The sequence below is a fragment of the Canis lupus genome, chromosome 8 (genome assembly GCF_003254725.2).
Source record: "Canis lupus dingo isolate Sandy chromosome 8, ASM325472v2, whole genome shotgun sequence".
Taxonomy (NCBI): Eukaryota; Metazoa; Chordata; class Mammalia; order Carnivora; family Canidae; genus Canis; species Canis lupus.
Genome location: NC_064250.1, coordinates 45,894,963 through 45,915,933, shown reverse-complemented (window position 1 = coordinate 45,915,933; position 20,971 = coordinate 45,894,963). Strand labels below are relative to the sequence as shown.

Here is a 20,971-nt window from a genome sequence, read left to right as displayed (position 1 = left end):
TGTTCCTTCTGTTGTTGCTATTGTTGTTTTTCTACCTGATTTTTATACTCCAGAACATGCCTGCCTTGGAGATTTAGGACTTGGTTTCTGGAATGCTCTTTCCCCTCAATATCCATGTGACTCAATCCTTCATCTCTCTTCCATTTTTACTCAAATGTTACCTGGCCAGAGAATTCTTCTTTGGCCATCTGTTCCAAAGTTGTGATACTATCCCCCTTTTGCACTTTATTTTTCTCTTCGGCTTTTATCACTACCTCAAATCTTGCAAATTTTCCTTATTTATTTTGTTGTCTCCTCCACTAGAATCTATAATTCCATGAACAGACATTTTGATTTGTTTCATTTACTTTTTCTGAATCCCCATTGCCTAGTAACACTTAGAAAATAGTAAACACTCAATAGATATGTGTTGAATGAATGACTAAGTATATTGGAAAAAGAACCAGATGGAATTTCTAAAAATAAAAAATAAATAAAATAATTGAAACTAAACACCTAAAATCTAGATTAAAGAGAAAATTTTTTTCAGAGAACAACCACAATATCAACAAAAGAAATATACTCCATGGTTCATCTTAGTAGTCTACCATAAATTTGATAACCAAGCCAGCAACAAGGGTAAGAAAAACAACAAACTAATCTTCCCATGAAAATAGATTTAAAAATCATAAACATTTAAAAAAAATCATAAACATTTTATCAAGCAAAATCCAGAAGTTTATGAAAAATATATCACAGCCAATATTATAATTTCATTTATATAAATTTCAAAATTAGAGCATACTAACAATACAATGATCCTTCATTATCCAGATCTATTTGGTACCCGAGTTCAAACAGTGACAGTCTGAATAATGATTTAGGATACTTATGGGTACCTCAGTTGAGTGTATTTATTTTTTAAGGTAACATACTAATATTAGCCTTTTTTCTTTTTTTGGTGTGCTATTCTATGAATTTTGACCTATGTATAGATGTCACTACCACCACCACAATCAGGATACAAAATAGTTCCACTGTAACCTTATAAAACTCCTTTGTGTGACCTCTTTATAGTCATATGCTCCCCCAGCTCTCAATCTTTGGCAACTACTGATCCATTCTCCATCACTATAGTTTTGGGCTTTTTTAGAATGTTATATAAATGGAATCATATAGCATGTAATATTTTGAGATTGGCTTCTTTCACTCAGAAAAATAATTTTGAGGTTCATCTAAGTTAGTTCCTATATCAATGATTCACTCCTTTTCATTGATGAAGATGGGTCTACCACAGTTTGTTCATTCACCCATTGAAGGGCATTTGGGTTGTGTTCAGGCTTTGGAGATTATAAATAAAGTTGTCATATATATTTACAAGTTTTCGTCTGAATGCATGTTTTCATTTCTCTCGGATAAATACCAAAGGAGTGGGATTTTGGGTTAGATGGTAAGCATTTGTCTAACATTATAAGAAATTTCCAGAGTAGCTGCATTTTACCTTTCTCCCAGCAATGTGTGAGTTCCAGTTGCTCTATAGCCTCACTGGCACTTGGTATTGTTAGTATTTTTTATTTTTTATTTTAATTATTCTATAATTTGGGAAGGAAATAGCTATATTTTGATAATGAGAAAACTACCTAAAATTTCATTTTAATTTATTTGTTTTTTAGTTTAGATAAAAGGGACACACACCCATGTGGTAAAATTATGAAGAAAAGAAACTGATTAGGATAAAAAGTAGATAGTGATTACTTATAACCGAAAGGGAGGCAGATGTCATCCATTAGGTTCAGAGGGGCTCTAAGATACTGATGAAATGTTATTTAGGAAGCAAAGGTGGTAGGCACAGGTGGCCCATTTTAATATTATACTTGAAACTATACCCATGTGTTTGCCACATCTCATAGTTAATTTTTTTAATGTCTGAGCATACAAAATATACAAAGTACTCAAAGTAATGCAGAAAATATTCTAAAATCACTTCTTTCAAAAGTTCAAGTATAATGAGTTTAAAAACTTAAAATACAAGCATTTTGTAGAATTTGTACGTAAGACTTTCTTAAAGCTTGTTATAACTAAAGTACTTTCTTTAATATATCTGTGCTTGTGTATATCTCATAGGCCAAGTTACTGATGGGCTATCCAGTTCACTAATGAGTTTGTTTTTTTCCAGAAGCCTCAACCTGTACATAGAAGGGTTGGTCATGGTAAGACCATTCTGAATCAGTGGCAAAGAGTAGCTTTCAGAAACCATGACCAGAATTTTACATTAAGAAGCACATTGAATGTATCGTTTTTACTATTCACAAATTCTTAGACACATTCCAGGAAACAATCAAGACTACACAACTCTTTTTAGCAGCCTTCTCCTATTGCCACCAACACTCAAAAGGACAATGTTTACCTGTGACAACACTGGGAATTTTGGAGAGAAAGCTCTTAACTGTTCTGATGGGCACACCACCTGTCTTGTCATCTTGCATCTTCGTAATGATATCTTCAATCTGAAAGCGAATAAAGAAATGTCACTTCCTCCCATAAAGTAATCCTCTGAAAGAGGATAAAGAAATGTCACTTCCTCCCAAAATGAACATGTATGAATATATATGAACAATAGATATAAAAAAAAAGTCCTCCACCTAGACAGTCAATAAACACAGTAGCAGGATCTATAATAAACCAAGCACTAGAGGTGGGTGGGGAGGTCATGAGGTTATATACAGGAACATAAAGCATGGTCTAAAGACTCCTAGATCAAGAAGGTAAGGAGGGAAAAATATTAGGATTCCTAATGAACTGATTCCAACATGGAAGTCAATATGTATGCAATGAGATTCCTCCTCTTTCCCACATTTGGTTTATATATAGGCTGAACAATATGAGCTATGTGGCCTTTGGGACCAGTGTAGGATCCAGACAGTATCACAAAGGAGAAAAAAATAAATACTGTAAATCAAGATGTGGAAAGTTCTGATCCAGAGAAATTGGAGGACAGGTTTCAGTGGTTGGTTGCGGTGGTGTGAGCGTGGTCACTTTGAGCCAGGATTAAAGCGGAACTCCTTTTGGACTAAAGAAGACCATACTGCCAAAAGAAAGACCATGGTGGGCTGTGGCTTGAAGCCAGTGAGATTTTATTAATAAAACAATATATTATGTATTTATGTTGAATACAGAACCAAGAGAGAAGATGGATTACTAAGAATATAGGTGCATAAATTGGGAAATCAATTTGTAGCTAAGAATTTACAGGCCAGATGTAATTTCCTGGGCAGAAAGTTTCAGAATAGAATACAGAACAATCTTTGACAAGGACATAGATCTTATTGTTTGGGAAGTTGGGGGTAGGGAGCAACTGGGAAAAGGGAGAAAATGATGTTTAGTTTTATCACATATCTTGTTCCCCTACTCAACAGAATATTTGTGAAACACCAGGATGGGTCCTCTGAGTATTTCCATAAAAGATGCACATAACTTTAAGTCTAGAGATTTAAAACTCTAGCTCATCTAGTCTAACATACTAGTATTGCAATTTGAGGTTGAATTTCTCAAAATCACACAGCAACTTACTTGAAAGATATAAATAACTCATTAGAGACTAGTTAGAATGCAAAATTACTTAATTAAATACAATAGATAAACTATATTAAGAATTTACTATGTGGCACAATATCGTACATATATTAACCTACTTAATTTTCATGATTATTTCATAATCTAGATTCTATGTTACCCTCACTTTTCACATATCAAACCAGGGTAGATCAGGTTATTGTAACAAATAACCCTCAAAATCATAATGGCTGGGTACAAACAAGTTTATTTCTTTCTCATGCTTCAAGTCTATCACAGGTCACCAGGGGGCTTCTGCTCATTGTAGTTATTCTGTGACCCAGGTTGATGGAATGGTCACCATCTTGAATGTTGCTCATCATTGTGCTAGAGGGACAAGAGAGAATTCTGGAGAATCTTGCATTGATTGTCAAATGTTGTAGCCAAGAAACCCTATATACAACACCTTTGCTCACAATTCTTTGGCTAGAACTAGTTACATGGCACCACCCAACTACAAAGGAGCCAGGGGGTTGAGTCTTTTGGGTGCCAGGAGGAAAGGGAAACTGACCATCTGTGAACAGCCCCAATGACCACCACAGAGGTTAAGCAACCTTCTCAAAGTCACACAGCTACCCAGTTGAGTTTAAACACAGCCACAGACTTCAGAGCTCAGGTTTCTAACCCCTGAGCTGTGCTGCCTTCAATAAGATTCCCAGAAAAGTAGCCAAGCAGGAAGACCACTTTCCTCTGGTTATTTCTGGGTTTTTCCGAGAAGTAGTGATAATGAGAAAGAATCTTAAGCTCCTGGCCCTTTAGGGAGTAGATGAATATATCATGCTAAGAATAAAGGTTATTCTCTGAAGACCTACATTCTGGTAAGTGACAGGATAAGAAGATTTTTCATCCACATTCATGTTACCGTCTCAGCTACTGCCCTGCCTTACTGCCCCTCACCTCAGCCCAATGATTTAGAGTAGTCTGAGTATTCCTTACAAATAGTCAAGAAGAGTTATTCCTAGAAAAAAATGGTCATATTTTCAAAGTAATCTATGCTTTTGATCTGGTGTGCTATCTGAACCCACATGTATCAGTTACATTGATGCTTTTTATAGAATGGACTCAAAATCATTGGGAATTGGAGGGAAGCCAATATTTCAATTCAGTTACACTCTTGACTTGCCATTAGATGATAGTAATTACCATTCCCTGCTGATGTGGGCTGGATTGAAGGACTGGCTGTGCAGAGGCATGCTCCACAGTTCTTTTCTTCCATGCTCTATGAAGTCATTTCATCCCAACACCAAATCTTAAAAGGACATATTTATTTAAGAATACCTACCTATCTTCTCATGTGGGCTCACAATATGCCAAGATGTATGAGGTATATTATTTATCAGAGGTTATAGCCAGGTCAAAAAGACAACACCCTTAAGGGACCAGAAAGGGAATTACATTGCAGCAATAGTTTACAACACCAGAAATGTGGAAGAATGTTCATTGGTCCCCAATTCTTGACTTCTCCATAGTATTAATATTTACCCAAATCCATGAGTCTGCCCCTTGACCTTTGGGCTTGGCCATGTGACTTGCCTGGCTAATGGGAGGATACTGAACGTGAGGTTAGCAGAGGCCTTCAATGTACCTGCATGGTCATGCTCACCCTCTTCTCCTGCATTCCTATATCAGATAGTTGTCGCAAGGAGGATGAGAGACATCTAGATCAGAAGGGACCCAACCTACAGCCAGATAGGTCAAACCTTAGTTGATCTGCACACTCATGAGTTTATTGTTATATGGCCCTGAGTTTGGGTGGTTTACTATCCAGAAAAATTGTGGCGATAGCTTACTGACACAGCAGGGCTCTAAAATAAATGCACCTATCAAAAATTGCTGAAGCCACACAAACACTTAGTAATAAGAATCAAGAATCCAGAGGTGGGGTATCCTAAAATTCAATGCTTTTTAAGAATGCAGAAATTCCAATAATACCATCCACAATTTACTTAAAAAATTCTTAGGGCCTATACTCGTCTTAGCCCATTCTGTTGTGTCAGGAAAATTTGTGATAGCTGAGTTTGATTCTGGAGCATGGTCCTCTGCAACATCAGCTAATAATACTGCTTCTGATTTTTTTTTTTTTTTTGGTCAAGTTTTCTGGTGAGATGCTGAGAGTACAGACCTACCAAAAAATCCAGAGTGGGATCCCAGGAGGCTATATAAATTATAATGGCAAATATTTTCAGAACATCTACAAATGATCAACACTGTCCCCAGTATTATTTTAAATAAATTATCTAATTAATTTCTCAGTCTTAAAAGTTACTTAGTAAAGATCTTGAAATTTAGGCTCAGAAGGTTAGATTTATCCAAGGACAAATGGCTAGTAAGTGGCAAAGTCCAAATTCTTGTCCAAGTCTTCCTGACTCTAATGTCCAAACTCTATCAAATCCAAGATTCCTCTTATTTTTGACCAGTGTCTGCTGACATGCTCTTCAGATGCAAGGCACCTAATACTGTTTGCATTGAAGGGGAAGTTCAGCTCAGTCCTAAGGGGGTGGAGAAGGAAACAGAGAAATTGATCCAGATAATCAGATTATCAACCGTCTCAGAATTTATTTTGGTCCAATGACTGCTGATGCCTAGCTGCTCTGTGTTTTTTCTTCCTTTGTCCCAGAGACTTGGCAAGATTTATCTTCTATGGTGGATCACAGCTCCTGGGTGGGGACTGGGGAGATAGGAAGGTGTCTATTTATATTTTCTTGGTTATTCAGTCCCATCTAACTTCAGACACCTTTTGTTCCTAAAGAAGAGCGACATCAACTTCTTGACATCCTTTAATATGAAGCTCTGTATCATTAGGGAGAATGTTGGACCTAAATTTCCCTGTGCCAATCAATAGACATGGCTGTTATTTGACAGCAAGTAATGCAGAAAAGCTCCTTGACCAACTCATCCGGTTCTGCCTGGATGAGTCCCAACAACCAGGACACCCTCCTACAAAGGAGCTCAAGACTCAGCACTGACATGCACGTAGAACATTCTTCCAAAGAGCAGGGAAAATGGGAACCGTTACACTATAGGGTGGGTTTCCTTTGAATTGAGGAATATCATGAGACAGTAGACATAATTCACTGATATAACTGTGGTGTGTAAGAGGAGTGGGGAGAAGCAACCACCTTTCCACAAAGTGAGGCCGAAGCAGGACTGCAGGAGGAACACTGGTCTGAGGCCCAGGAGAAAGGCTAGCCTCAGCTTCACTGATTTGCTGTGTCAACCTTGGACAAGTTACTTAACCTCTCTGGATATAGTGCCCTCATCTCTACAGTGATAGGCCTGATGGCTAAACTAAGATTTCTAGTTCTAAGACACAAGAACTTTCCCTGACTTGACAAATGTAAGGCTGTGTCTGCAAGAAAAGGACAGGACAGGCAATCACGTCTCTGGCTTTCCATTCTCCCTGCTGCCCATTGGCCAGATGGCTCCATACAGAACTCTTCCCTGGGCTGAGGTGCAAGGTGATGTGCACAGCAGGACCGGGAAGTTTTGGCGTTTTCAGAAATCATTTTGGACAAACGGCATTAGAAGCCAGACAGAGACATGATCTAAAGAGGCCCTGACACTGTTCCTTACTGATCAGTTCCTTGCCTGCTCATCTCTGCTTATACAGATGACACTCCCAACAGAAATGACAAAAGGCCAATATTAGTTTTGTTTGTGTAAATTAATTATCCAATGAACTGATTTATTTAGCTCCTCCAATTTTTCCTCAGTGGAAGATTAAAAAACTTCAAGAATAGGAAAACTATATTGCCATTATTAAAAATATATATATATACCCACAACAATTTTAGCAAAAAAGTATGCCTCAGGCGTGAAGGTCTTTTCTATTGAAGCGTTTCATCTTGACTTTGCAATCAATTGCCTATTTCTCGCCACTAATGCCTGTCATTCCAGCTCCTGCATTTCATTAAAGACCCTTTCTGTTTTGGTGTCTATGAATGAGTGAAAATGACTCTTTGGACACATCTTATCAGCCCAGAGGCAGGAATCAGAGCTGGCAAATGATAATCATATTTCTTAATCCAAAATGTGTATGCTTCACTGAGCATGCTCTGTCCCCATATGTGTTCCATAAGATCAGGCTATTTTTCATTTTTATTTTTAAAAACATAGCACTTTGCTATTTTCAACTTATAAATGTACTCAGCTTCACTTACCGGGTTAGTGGACATTTATTGAGCGCCTACAAAGTGCCAGGCACAATTTTAGTTTCTACAGTTACAGAAGTGGGTAAAAGTCTGTTCCCTTTCATTGTGGACTAATACAGTTCAGAAAGATTCTGGCATCGGGGTTCAAAGTTAAGGATGTGGCAGCGGAGCCAAGTACAGGCTCAAAAGAGCTTGACAGTGAAACACTAAGGAATACTACTTTCAGAGGTCATCAAAAAGGGGAACCCCCCCTCCCTCTTTCACCATCCCATTCAAAAGATGGTGATTTCAACAGCAGGAGGGGAATCCTCAGAGTCCTTGTGCTAGCTATGACAGTGACTGAAATGCCTGTTAATTTATTTTCAGTTAAACTTACTTCTGAATCATTGTATCAGCCTGAAATACTTTTGATAAAAGTTAAAAAAAAAATCCAACCTCTAAACATTGGGAATTATTTTTCCCACATAACAAGCAATGTGTGCATGGATGGCTGATAGCATTACTGGGGTTATGCAATTCTATGTGAATCATCATCTTGGCCTTTCCCTCGTGCTTGCCAGAGAGTGGCCTCAGCTCTAGGCATCACTTCTACCTTTGACAACAAGAAGAAAGGCAGGAAGAAGGGCAGAGTGTTGGTAGAAGCACACACCTTCCCAGAAGAGGCCAAGAGATCTGTGCTCTAGTCTCATTGGCCAGAGCATGTTGCATGGTAAAGGGAGCTGGGCAAAGGGTATTCAGTTTATCCAGCCTCCATACCACATGGAAGCATGGGAGAGGGGGAATAAAAACAGGGTTGGGTTCACCAAATAACATTGTCCGCCACAAAGATCCTGTATTAAAGAACATTCATAAAGGATGACCGGGCAGGCCTGACTCCTCTCTGATCTGTTCTCCATATTGTAGCTTGTGTGATATCCTTAAAGGAAAAAATTCATCCTTTAACTCCCCTGCTTAAAATCTGTCTATGGTTTCTCAGTGCTTGTTCTGTTATAAGGTCTGTTAGGACCCTCTGTCTTTTCTCTATATCAATTATCACTTTAACTTGTGCTTGCTTTTCCCATTTGACTATTTTTCTGATCATTTAATCCTAATAGTAGGTGCTCAGTAAATATTTGCTGATGAATAATTATATGAATGACACGAGTGCTATTCTATTCCTTTTTTAAATTGAAGAATAATTGACATACAATATTATACTAGTTTCAGATGTACAACATAGTGATTCAATATTTATATATAAAATGGTCACCACAATAAACCTAGTTACCAACTGTCACCAGACCCAGTTGCTACATTATTGACTATATTCCCTATGCTGTACTCTACATCCCCTTGTCTTTATTTTATAACTGTAAGATTATACCTCTTAATCCCCTTCACCTGTTTTGCCCATCCCTCCATCTCCCTACCCACCAGTTTGTTCTCTGTATCAGCCACCAGTGAATAAAAGACAGTCTGTTCTCTCTCATCATGGATCATCAGTTTGTTCTTTGTATCAATGAGTTTGTTTGCACTTGTTTTGTTTGTTCATTTGCTTTGTTTTCCACATTTAAGTGAAGTCATATGTCTTTCTCTCTTATTTCTCTTAGCATAATGGTCTCAAAGTCCATCCATATTCCTGCAGATGGCAAGATTTCATTCTGTTTTTATGGCTGAGTAATATCCCATTATGGATGGATGGATGGATGGATGGATGGATAGATATAGATATATTTCATATATATATAATTTTCTTTATCCATTCACCTATTGAGGGACATTGAAATTGCTTCCATCTCATGCGTACTATTTTTTTTAAGGAGAGAGAGACAAAGCATGTATGTGTGCGCAGGGTTGGGGAGGGTCAGAGGGAGATGGAAAGAGAGAATCTCAAGCAGGCTTCATGCCCAGTGCAGAGCCTGACATGGGGATTGATATCATGACCTGAGCTGAAATCAAGTGTCGCATACTTAATAACTGAGCCATCCCGGCACCCACCATAAGCATTATATTCTTCAAGAACTTTGTCTTGGATTCCAGCATTAAATGGGATGCTTAATATATTAGTATCTTATGGGTAGTAATATCTGAACTTTATTTTTTTTAAATTTTTATTTATTTATGATAGTCACACAGAGAGAGAGAGAGAGGCAGAGACACAGGCAGAGGGAGAAGCAGGCTCCATGCACCAGGAGCCCGATGTGGGATTCGATCCCGGGTCTCCAGGATCGCGCCCTGGGCCAAAGGCAGGTGCTAAACTGCTGCGCCACCCAGGGATCCCTAATATCTGAACTTTAAAGTGAACTTGGTGTTTACATTTTTAAAGATCATTCTGCTTTGGAAATGAATTAAATAAATGAATCTTAGCAACAATGTTCAAAGAATTGTTCAATAAGCACCCGAGTATCAGTTGACCTTAGAGCAGCTCCCTAGTGTACTATGCCTGACATTACCCAGGGGCAATGCCAGGGTAAAAGGACAAAGTTGTTTTACTTGTATTGTCTCCTGGAAGCTTATTTTTATGGTCTTAGTATTACTATATGTAGTGCTTCATAAATTACTTTTATGGAAAACATTTTCCCCCATTTACTTGAAGAGAAAAACAGACAAGAATGACGTTTTTGGTTAGTGAAAAAATGGTTTACTGATGATATTTTAGAGCAAATGACTCCCCTCAGCTTGAAGGAATGGCAAAGCTTTAGAAGGCATAGTGTCTCTTGTATAAGCATCTATGTTTGCTTGGAAATAAGTGGAGCGGGTCCTTTGGGTGAGCCATAGAATAAGGAATCTCTGACTGCAGAAGGCCAGCTATGAGGAAAAGGGACACTGATCAAGAATACGTTCTAGCAATGGGAAAAGACCTAAAATCTCTATTGTAATCTTCTCAAATTGCCCTAATTTGCATGCCATCTGCTTCTCATTCTCCACCCTTTATAAAAAAAACACACACTGATACTTAGGGCAAGCAAATTGTCCAAGGCCACATGAGGCTGTTGAATAATGATATCACTGGTATCAAACCCAGGCAGTCTTGCCCCAGAGCTGTCTCCTGGGATCACTATCCCAGATGTCAGGGCAACTTCCAAGCAGACCCTGGTTCACCTAAGTCTTTAGCATAGTGGAAGAAAATGCAGATGATGAGGCCACATCTTATGCTTCAACGTTTAGTACACAGTGTGGAAGGCAGAAACAATGATCCCCTCAAAAGTTGTCCACATTCTAATTGCTGGAAACTGTGAGGATGTTACTTTGTATGGCAACAGAGACTTTGCGGGTGTGATTCAAGTTAAGGACCTTGAGGTGGGTGAATGATTATCCTGGTGAGTGTAGGTGCACTCAGTCTAATCATCTTGAAAGATGAAGACTCTTCCCAGCTAAGTCATTTAGAGAGAGATGTGACCACAGAAAAAAATGTCCGAGACATGAGACTCTGCTGGCTTTAAAGATGAAGGAACAGACTATAAGGCAAAGAATGTGGTGACCCCTTGGAAAAAGGCAAGGAAACAGATCGTCTCCTAGAGCCTTCAAAAGGTATGCAGTCCAGCCAAGATCTTGATTTTAGCCCAGAGACCCCCACATCAGACTTCGGACAACAAGAACTATACTATAGTAAATGTATCTTGTGTTAAACTATTGAGCCTAAGGTAATTTGTTATAGCAGCAGTAGAAAACTAATACATATAGTGACCCATACTCATGAATAAATGTCTGGAAAATCAGTAGTCTGCATTGTTTCCAAAACAGATTAGTATTTTGGAGAGGAAGTGGGTGGATTTCCCCACTGTTCCATCTGAACAGCTTAACAGACAAACCAAGGAATTGTGATAGTCTGCTTGGGGGAAGATGTCAGAGTTGAGGACAACAAAAACATCTGTCTATAACCTGAAGTAATTGCTTCCATGACATTTTAAACGCTTCAGTTTCCGGTCTACCTGGGACCAATTAGATGGTGGCTCAGAGGTTACTTTTAAGGGCTTCTTAAGTGGCCCATTAATTAATGCCAACACAACATTCTATACATGGAAAAACAAATATCCTTTTTTATTTCCCATCTCAAATTTTATCTTGCCACATTCTTCAACCTGGCCCGCCAAGGGAGAACTAGCCCACAAGGAATATGACGTGGCAACACAGCCCAAATAATTAGGTAAGCAGGATAAAATGCTCCAAATGTGAATATATATCTTTTCATATTAAGTTTCTATAGAAAGATTCTAGTTTTAACATGCATATCACCTTCCCCTTACTGCTGGAAAGAGCCTAACAATACTTTTGTTTCCAAGGAAAAACCAGTCCACCCAGTGTCCTAGAATATCGCTGCAATTTTTTTCCGCTTGGAAAGGATTGAAGGACATGAGACTTGTCCTCCCTCTGACCCCAAGGACATCCTGGATGCTGAAATCACTTATTCTTTCTGGCTCACTTCCTTTCTGACTCTACCTCAACACCCTGTCCTACTCCAAACTGAACAACTGAAATGGCAACTAGAATGAATTTCAGGGCCTGAAATAATTTATGTAAATTATCCCCTCCTCAGAAACCTGTGGTGGCTCCCTCCTGCCACAAAATAAATGCCAGGTTTCCTCCTACGGAATTCAGGGTCCTTTATTATTTGGTGTCAAACTAACTTTCCAGCATCAACTCCTATAATGCTTTTTGTTTCTGGACACACCTATCTGCAAAAATTCCCTGCTCTCTCTCTTGGCCCACACTATGCTTCATCTAACCTACTGCAAACCCACCTGGATCCTAGTCATACTTCTAGGTCTTGCTCCAAAGCAAGCCCCTCTTCTAGGAAATGACCCTTGATGTTTCCAGTCCATGCACACATATGCATTATAAATTGTCTATATTTCTTGCTCCCCTTTTTCCATTCCAAGGATGTGAGGCAAGAACCAGAAGTTGCCTGCTTTGCTCAGGACTGCCTGTTACAGAAGAACCTGAGGTGGCACCACTTCTTGGTGCTAAGCATCTCATTGAAGTTGGCCATGGTACCACCCTTGGTCCTCGAGGGCTCATCCTGCCTACCTCTCCTCAGCTCGGTGAGTGTGATTTTACGTAGTGTGAGTTCATCTGTCCCCCCTCCCTGGCCTGACCCAAGGGGCATGCTCTTCATTTCTTCAGATCACAGCCTCTCTGCACCCAAATGTGTCATTTTCTCTTCCTGGGGCCTTTTCTTTGATTATACCATTCTTCATGTCTGGTGCCCGAGCTGCTCCAGTGAGTGCAAGAGTCACCCCTGAGGGAGGAGACTGAGATAAATCACAGTGGGGTGGGGGGAGCTTCCATAGAGGCAAAATCAGGCAAAGCAGTCCTAAAGGAGAAATGGGAGGTGAATCATTGCTTGTTCCAAATATATTTGAATACTCACGATGTGCTAGGGGCTGGGAAACCAGACAGGCAGGTCCTTCCCTCGCTGCTCACCTTTTAGTTGGGGAGGCCCCTCCAGGATGTTTAATGAGCCAAAGGAAAAAGGGGTACAGTCCCCAAGGGGGCCATGCAAAAGATTTTGCAATGACACCATTAACTTCAGGTGATTCCTGCCTCTTCTCCTGAGGAAGCCCCTTAGCCACTGCCCATAGCATCCAGCATCCTACTGGACCCCATGGGCAGGGCTCTGGACAACTGATTTGTGCTGCCAGTGGGCAAAGCAAGGCTTCCAATTGGGGTCTCATATCTCAAGGCTCTCCTGTGGATAATTAATGCTACTTCTGAATATACAGCCCCAGGGGCTGATGTTTTCTGGAATACATACCTAAGTGATGCCGTACGGACTCCCCTTCCTGGGCTGAACTGACTGCCCAGAGGTTGTGATCCCACCTGCAGAGTTCGAGTCCTTCCCCTCCCTACATTCCTGTACCAGAAAGCGCCCCCTTGCATGCCCTTTCTCCCTCCTTACTCGAAGAAGACCATGGCACACTCGGGTCTTTCTGAAATGGCTGGCCTCTCTCATTACAGCCACCAAGGGATTAAACAGAACAGGTCAAGGAATCATGGGTAATTTCATCCTCTTCTTAAGCTTGATATTTCCCCAAATTTCTTTAAAATCAAGGAACCACTTTATTTCCAAGAACAGCAATTTATTTCTAAGATTTAAATGAGTATATAGGCAAAAGTTCTTAGCACATAGATAGTTGCTCCCGAGAAATGTTACTCTCTCCTCCTTCATAATAGATTTTAATTTCTTTCTCCATCTGAGGCAAGGGAGTAACCACAGGAGGTTCTACTGCTCCCTGGAGATTATAAGGGAGCCTCTGAGGACAGCAGCTGCTCCTGGAGAGCCACGCTTTCCAAACAGGTGTCCCTAAAGTCACTTCTCACTGAATGGGACCCACTTTGCATAGGTTTCCAACTACAGAGAAAATTATTATTTCATTACCCAGCTCTGTATTAGCCTGAGCTCCCCAGAGCAGTCTTATTTTGGCCTTAGATCCCAAGTCCCACCACAAGCCAGGATAAGCAGCAGAATTTGCCAAGGGGGGGGGGGGGTGCATATCTGCCTAAAGGAAGGACAAGCTTTGCATGCCCAGGAACAGGTGTTCTTTTTAATCTCCAAGCCCTTTGCCTACTGCTCCTGAAATTACAGACTGAAAGAAAAACTTTCATCTTCAAGAAAATGAGATTTAAGGCAGTATGCATCTCTCCGATTTAATTCTGATTTTATTCTAAGGAGCTTGAGCAACTCAGGGAAGCATCTGATGGACCGTCGGAAAACCCGGGGTAAATACCCATATCTGAAAATAAAACAGGCGAGCCCCCAGGGAGAATGGCAGGGTCATTTGCCAATGACTTCTATTTATCACTCAGATTAAGTAGCTTTTGTAGTTATTATTATTATTATTATTATTATTATTATTATTATTACAGTCTCCCTGCATCTCTTCTGCAGCAGGAAGGCAAGAAAGCATCAGGTGGTGCCTGCATGCTGACCAGTCAGGTAGGCTCTAGGAGCCATGGGGGCCCAGCCCCCACCTATGGGGGAGGCAGGTGGGTGGGAACGTGGTCCTCCTGCTTGCCAGTCATTAGTCCATGCTGCCTACCTCACAGTCATCAGGAGGAACAGAGGAGAAAAAGATTGTAAGTAGAAACTTATGTTTCTTTCCAATAAAACTATCTGTGCCTCTTTCCAATAAAAAGAAATTTCTTTCTCTACTTACGGATTAAGGAGTTGCGGGGATCTAGGAGGTGTGGGGGGGGGATACCTATCAAGAAACTACTGGATTTGAAACACTGACCATGACAATTTGGGAGGCAGTGGGTTTTGTCCCTCACCTGAGGAGGGCTTTCACAGGGCCTAAGTCACCTGGGGAGGGGTGTCTACTAGGTCAATGGCTGGTGGGTGAGGGGCAATTTCAGCCCTGACTCCGCTGACTCACAGCAGAAAGACCCAGTCTCAGGTGTGACTTCCACAAGTTGGCTCTTGCTTCACAGGAACCCCCTGCTGCATGGTGATGTTCTTCATATGCCTCATTGTGAAGCCCCTGGTTATGGCTGAACAGTTATTTCAGCCATATTATACATATATTTCAGTATAATATTTCAAATTATACCTCTGTTACTTCAGAATGGGACCTTGTTTGGAGATAGGGTCTTTGTAGAGCTCATCATGTTAAAATGATGCCATCAAGTTGGGTTCTAATCCAATAAGACTTATACAAAGGGGATATCTGGACCCAGAGATGTGTAAAGGCAAGATGTGAAGAGACAGGGAGGAGACAGTCTCCTCAAGCCAAGGAGAAAGGCCTGGGACACATCCATCCCTCGCAGCTTTTGGAAGGAAGCAGCCCTATTGACTCCTTGATTCTCGATTTGGAGACTCTAGAACTTTGAGACAAAACTTTTATGTAGTTTAGGCCACTCAGCCTGCAACATTTTGTTACAGCCCTAGCACACTGATACACTCCTCCTGACTACAGGCCACAGACTTTAATTTTTCCAGCTATTTCCGTTCAGCATGCAATGAAAACAATTTCCTCTCATGCTCTCTTCCTCCCCATCTCCTTTCCCTTCCTGGGCTCCCTTTCCCCAAACACACACACACACACACACACACACACACACACACACACACTGTCCCAGGAGATGATGACTAATTATATTCAGATTAGACAGTGTTCCATGAGCAAAATTAACTAATTTGACATCTTGTGTATTGTCTGGTCCCCAGGAAGCCACACAGCATACTACTTTGAAGCTCTGGCTTTCTGAAAGCCAAGACTACGTCTAACATTAGGTTTGGGATTCACAGACCAGATGCATAACTAGGAAGGTCAGGAAGACTCTTGTTTTCCAGAATCAAGAGTAAAGAGTATCACAATTAGAGTTGGTCTTTTGTTTGTTCTAAAATTATCTGTGATAAGGAATATATAGAAACTCCTACACGTACAGCACAGACATATAGATGAACACCATGCAAATAATTTGAGAGATAAATGACTTAGCAGCCCAAATGTAAACTAATTTGCCATTGAATCAACTGGAAACTTAAAATGTATTGTGACAACAAACAAACGAACAAAACCCAAAAAGTTAATTTGATCTTAGGATGCATTAGCAGAAACATATTGCCCTTAATGAGGGAGGTGATAGGGCCCTCATCTGTACTGATGAGGCTGCACTTAAAAATGCCAAGTTCCCTTCTAGCACCAGACTGAAGAGGACCCACCAACTGTAGTGAACATAAAAGCAAGTGACCTAGATCTTAATGAAAGCATTAAATGGCAGAGGTAGAAGTTGGTAGGGCAGTGATTACTCCTTTATCCCAAATATCAACTTAAAAAGAAAAATACACACAGTAAAAAATGTGTTTGCTCTGTAAATGCAGCTTCCAAGCAAGGACCACAGCCCTTTCTTTCTATGTAGAGATTCTGGAGATGCTACTGCCCAACTCTTAAAGCACTTCTTGAGTCAAGTCATGGCCCCTAGAAGCTGCTTTTGCAACCTAAAATGATCCTAAGTCAGTTTGGAAGAGAAATTTGTTAGTCCATGAGCTTAGCCCTCCCTGGGGTGAGTCAGTCCATCCAATGAGCTAACTTTTACCAGGGAACTGAGAGAAGAGGACCACAAAGAAGACCGGGGACTGAGGGAAGTGAGGATGTGGCAGGAGGGGGGAGCCTGAGACTTGAATTCTAAGGTAGGGAAGGTCCAGGTGAGGGGCTGCAAGCAGAAGGGGTGTGGGTGACAGTGGGATAGAAGGATCCCTCAGAGCCTGGCAGGGGTGGGGGGCACAGTGTCCTGGAGGCAGGAGAGATGTCTCATCTCATAAGTCCTCAGAGTGGCCTTTCTACATGTGGGTCTTACCCTTGCTTTGTCATGAGGGAATCACTTCCCCTTCCAGGGTCTTAGTCTCCTTGTGAATGAATCGGACTGGCTGCATCATGGAACATGGTTTTGCAGAAAATGTTTAAGACAGATAAATTCCCTCATTTCCCTGAAATCCCAGTGCTGGTATGGGTACCTTTTGGGTTTCTGGGTATTTCCAGGCCCATCTGGACCAGCTTGCTTCATCCCTCCTACCTACAAGGTAATGATGGCTCCATGGGGAGGGGTGGAGAAATGAGGAAGAAGCGCTCCCTGTCCCTGGCCTACCCTGTGGCCTAAACCTCTTAGCCACCTGCTCTGCCTCTCCCCAAGTCAGCATAGGGTTCAAACGAGACGAGACGTATGGGAAGCTCTTTCGAGAGCTGGGAGGGGCTATGCTCAGGCTGCCCCAGGCCCAGCTGCCCCTGGGGAGAGGTGGGTTCTGCCATAGTGGGGGGCCTTAGGGGGATGGACAGCACCATCTGAAATATAAGTGAGTTCTCAAACATGTCCCTTTTATCCCCAAGGGGGGGCCTCCTTTTGGACCATTGACTTGCTGGCTCAGACATTCTCCCTGGATGTTACAGGAACCTGGAGAGGTGGGGGGGCAGAGGGTTTAGGAGGGCACAGGGCAGGATGGAGGGAAACTGTACAACCTGCATTTGCAATAATGTGTGTGTCACAGAGAGAGGAAGCTTCCATTTGATAATAACTTCTGACAGGTAAAAAGCCTTTGCCATCACGTAGGTCATTTTGGGATGAGGAGATTTGATGGGAATAGAAATGGGATGCGTGTGTGCTTATGTCCATGTGTGCATGCACGTGAGTGTGCGTGTGAACGTGTTACCTTGCAGTGCTGGAGATAGCTCAGCCTGTGGGCATTTCGATGTCAGGGGCTCCTCAGGCCCTGAGGGAAGGAGAGCCCTTGAGGAATGTGACGGCAAGAGTGAGTGCCTCCTCGAAGTCACTGGGGGCATCGGGAAGGGCCCTCTCCCAGGTTTGGTGCTCGCCTGGGGCCCAGAGCAAAACACTTGGGGTTTGAGCCCCAAGCACCGGCTGCGGGAAACACTTCATAAATCTAGCACCATGCAGAGAGTGGCTGGGAGAGGCAAGATTTTGACAGTGGAAAATCATTGATGGGGCAAAATACAGCAGTGGGGACTATGTCCAGAGGACACAAAGAAGCCAAGGAGCTGCCTAGAGTTCTGAGCACTTGCAGAAGCAGGCAGGACAGTGATTGCCATCTGCCTGGGAGGCAACAGCATTCTCCTGGCGACATACCAATGAGGGCCCCTGCCCTCTCTGGTTTCTCCCCTAGCTGCCAGTCCTGCCCTATGGCTCAGGCAGGAGCTGACTGCATTCCCAAGTGCGTGTTCAGAGTTGAAAAAGCTCAGACAAAGCATCAACAAAGACCTTGACTTGATTCGATTTCAGAATAGTAATTTTTTTCTAAATTACCATTTAGTGCACACAGCAGTCAGATCACTGTGCATCCCTGAAGCATGTCCTGTTCCCATGGAGGACAGTAAAGGTAGGGGTGGGCCTGAGGCCTGAGATCCACAATTGGCCCCCCATGGACCAAGACGCATGCAGAACTCAGCCTTGCCTCTAGAAAGCTGCATTACTGTGGGCAAGTCCCTAATAGCTCTGTGCCTCAGTTTCCTTTTGCAAACAAAAGGGTTTCAATGGCTTCTGAAACCTGCTCTTCCAGTTTCTACAATTTTGTCCACCCAAGATAGAGCTCCTCACAGCTGCTCAGGACAGACACAGACAGGAAATGCTGCTGCCACCACCTGACCCCCAACCCCTTGCCCTTGTCTCTTGGTGCAGCCTCTCCCCTTCCTCCACAAGAGAGGCTGGTTTCCAGCCCTGGGTGAGGAAGCGTGCCTCCATTCTGGGGTCTCAAATCAGGACATCTCCCCACATTCTCCAGCAGGTCAACCGGTAATAAAGGTGATATTTTGATTTTCCCATACCTCATTCTTCCCTTGCTTTCATTGCATCCAAACTCCGGTGGAAACTGGGGGTGTCATTATTAAATGAACTCCTAAACCCCAGCAATAACCCTCAGGTTCACAGCGTGAGGGCAAACCTACCGCCTGGGTGCAAACACTGCCAGCTCTCTTTATTGGCAAAGTTTTGCAGGGCCCTGCAAAACTCCATTCTAGTTTGTGAGCCATCTGGAGCCTGTAGGAGCTAAGTTCAAGTTGTTCTCAAGGAGACCTGGTGCTGGCAACGGCCCACAGTGTCTGGCAGACAGTTTCCACAGCCAAGTGGAAGTTCAGGGCTGCAAACAGTACCTCCAGAGTAACTTGGGGCTGGACCGTGTCTAGCCAGACACAGAGCCAAGAGTCCTTTCGGTTAAATAATTCACAAGCCACCCCTGGGTATATAGACACAGCCCTGTCTAATGTGGGCTGACAGGTGATTTCATGCATCATTTAACTCTTTGCATTGCAGAGGAATGCAACAGATTAGATAATCGGAATAATTTCACCTTTGTAAACAATTTTTTTTTTCTCTCTCTAAGGAACAAAATACCGCAAATGTGAACTGTGAAAGAAGCATTCATCTGGAGAGGCCATGGAGAAATACAAAATTGGGTATTTGTTACAAAAATAAATTGGACAAACCCCTTTCTCTCTTCTATTGGGAGTAGTCTTAAAGAGAGGTTCTCAAGGGCAGAGGGAGATACTGCTTGTGCAGGCATCGAAGGAAGTTCAGTGAAAGAAAAGAATGAGTGGAAAAGAGAGAAGGAGGGGGGAAGTGGGAGAGGGAGGAAGAAGAAGAGAGAAAGAGACAGAGACAGAAAGAGAGACAGAGACAGAGAAAGAATGGGGACAAAAGAAAAAGGCAGCACACCCTTGACCTTGGAGCTTTGGTCTGAAAGGAACACTGAAGCCCCAGGCCAGGCAGCCCTTGCCTGACACCAAGTGGAAATGCAGCTCTGTAGGCTGCCCTCCCTGGACAAAACTCTCCAACAGGATTTCATCCTATTCAACCCTCTATAATAACCAGTTAGCTGGGCAGTCCCGTCTCGCAAAGCAGAGGACAGGGACAAACCCTGTAAGAACACACAGCCTCATAGTTATTCCCAGATTGCAAATGAACAGCTCCATCTTCCTGACATTAGGTGTGGGTGTGCTTTACCACAGCAGTGGGAAAAGCGTCCTGAGTCTTCCTGACCACCGCTTTCAGCCAGGCAGCCTTCTGTGCCCAGCACAATCCCGGGCCTGTCGCTTGCCTTGATTGCATCCCTCTGTGGACTGACCCCTCCAGATGGGCTCTGCTGAAAGCCCTCGCTTGCCTGGGCTGGCAGCCCTGCCTGCATCATCTCTGATAAACGGATTAGCTGGGGGGAGGGGAAGCTCTGCTCCAAGGCACCCTGCAGACCACTGGGCTCTGGAAAGAGGTAAGACTGACAAAAACACACATCTTGTCTGTGCAGATGGGACACACCAAAAACTTTTAAAATGTCACCTCCATCTGGCCAGGAGTCTCTAAGTCCCATGCAAGGCTGCTGTGAGATGGTTTGGAACTCGTTCTGATGAGCATGCCATATTAAGCTGAGATGTGGGCCCAGTGGATCTGAAATGAAATAGCCGTTCCCTTGCACAGATTTTCAAATCCTGCTTAGCGGAGGTATAGGAGAAGTTAATGCCCTTGCAGATGAATCAAACTCAGGGAGAGACATGGCAAATGCCTCGATTTTTCAACCTGTCAACAACGTCCCTGGTATGGGTGGGGGAGACCATGCTAAGTCCTCACCCAGCATCCCATTTCCCCATTCAGGAGTATGCAGAGTGCTGCTGCCCTAAGGCACTCACCGAGGTTCTCAAGCGCTTCTCCCTCGTTTATAGTCTGCTCTTCATAGCAGAGGGGTGCTGCAGGGTACACTCAAAATCACAGACATGCCAATGAAAGACAGCAAGAGCTTGGAAAACCTCCTT

General features: G+C 42.5%; 1 protein-coding gene across 18 annotated transcripts in view; it reads right to left on the bottom strand.

Annotated features, from left to right (window-relative positions):
• RGS6 (regulator of G protein signaling 6) overlaps positions 1–20,971 on the bottom strand; it is a 580,135-nt gene that overhangs the window by 178,951 nt on the left and 380,213 nt on the right. For all 18 annotated transcript variants that reach the window (XR_007412708.1, XM_049113649.1, XM_025443423.3 and 15 more), the window contains one exon: positions 2,387–2,486. Coding sequence is in view for 17 of the 18 variants with exons in the window: in XM_049113649.1 (XP_048969606.1) it covers positions 2,387–2,486 (100 nt within the window). In the remaining variant the exon portion in view is untranslated. The remainder of the gene's footprint in view (positions 1–2,386; positions 2,487–20,971) is intronic.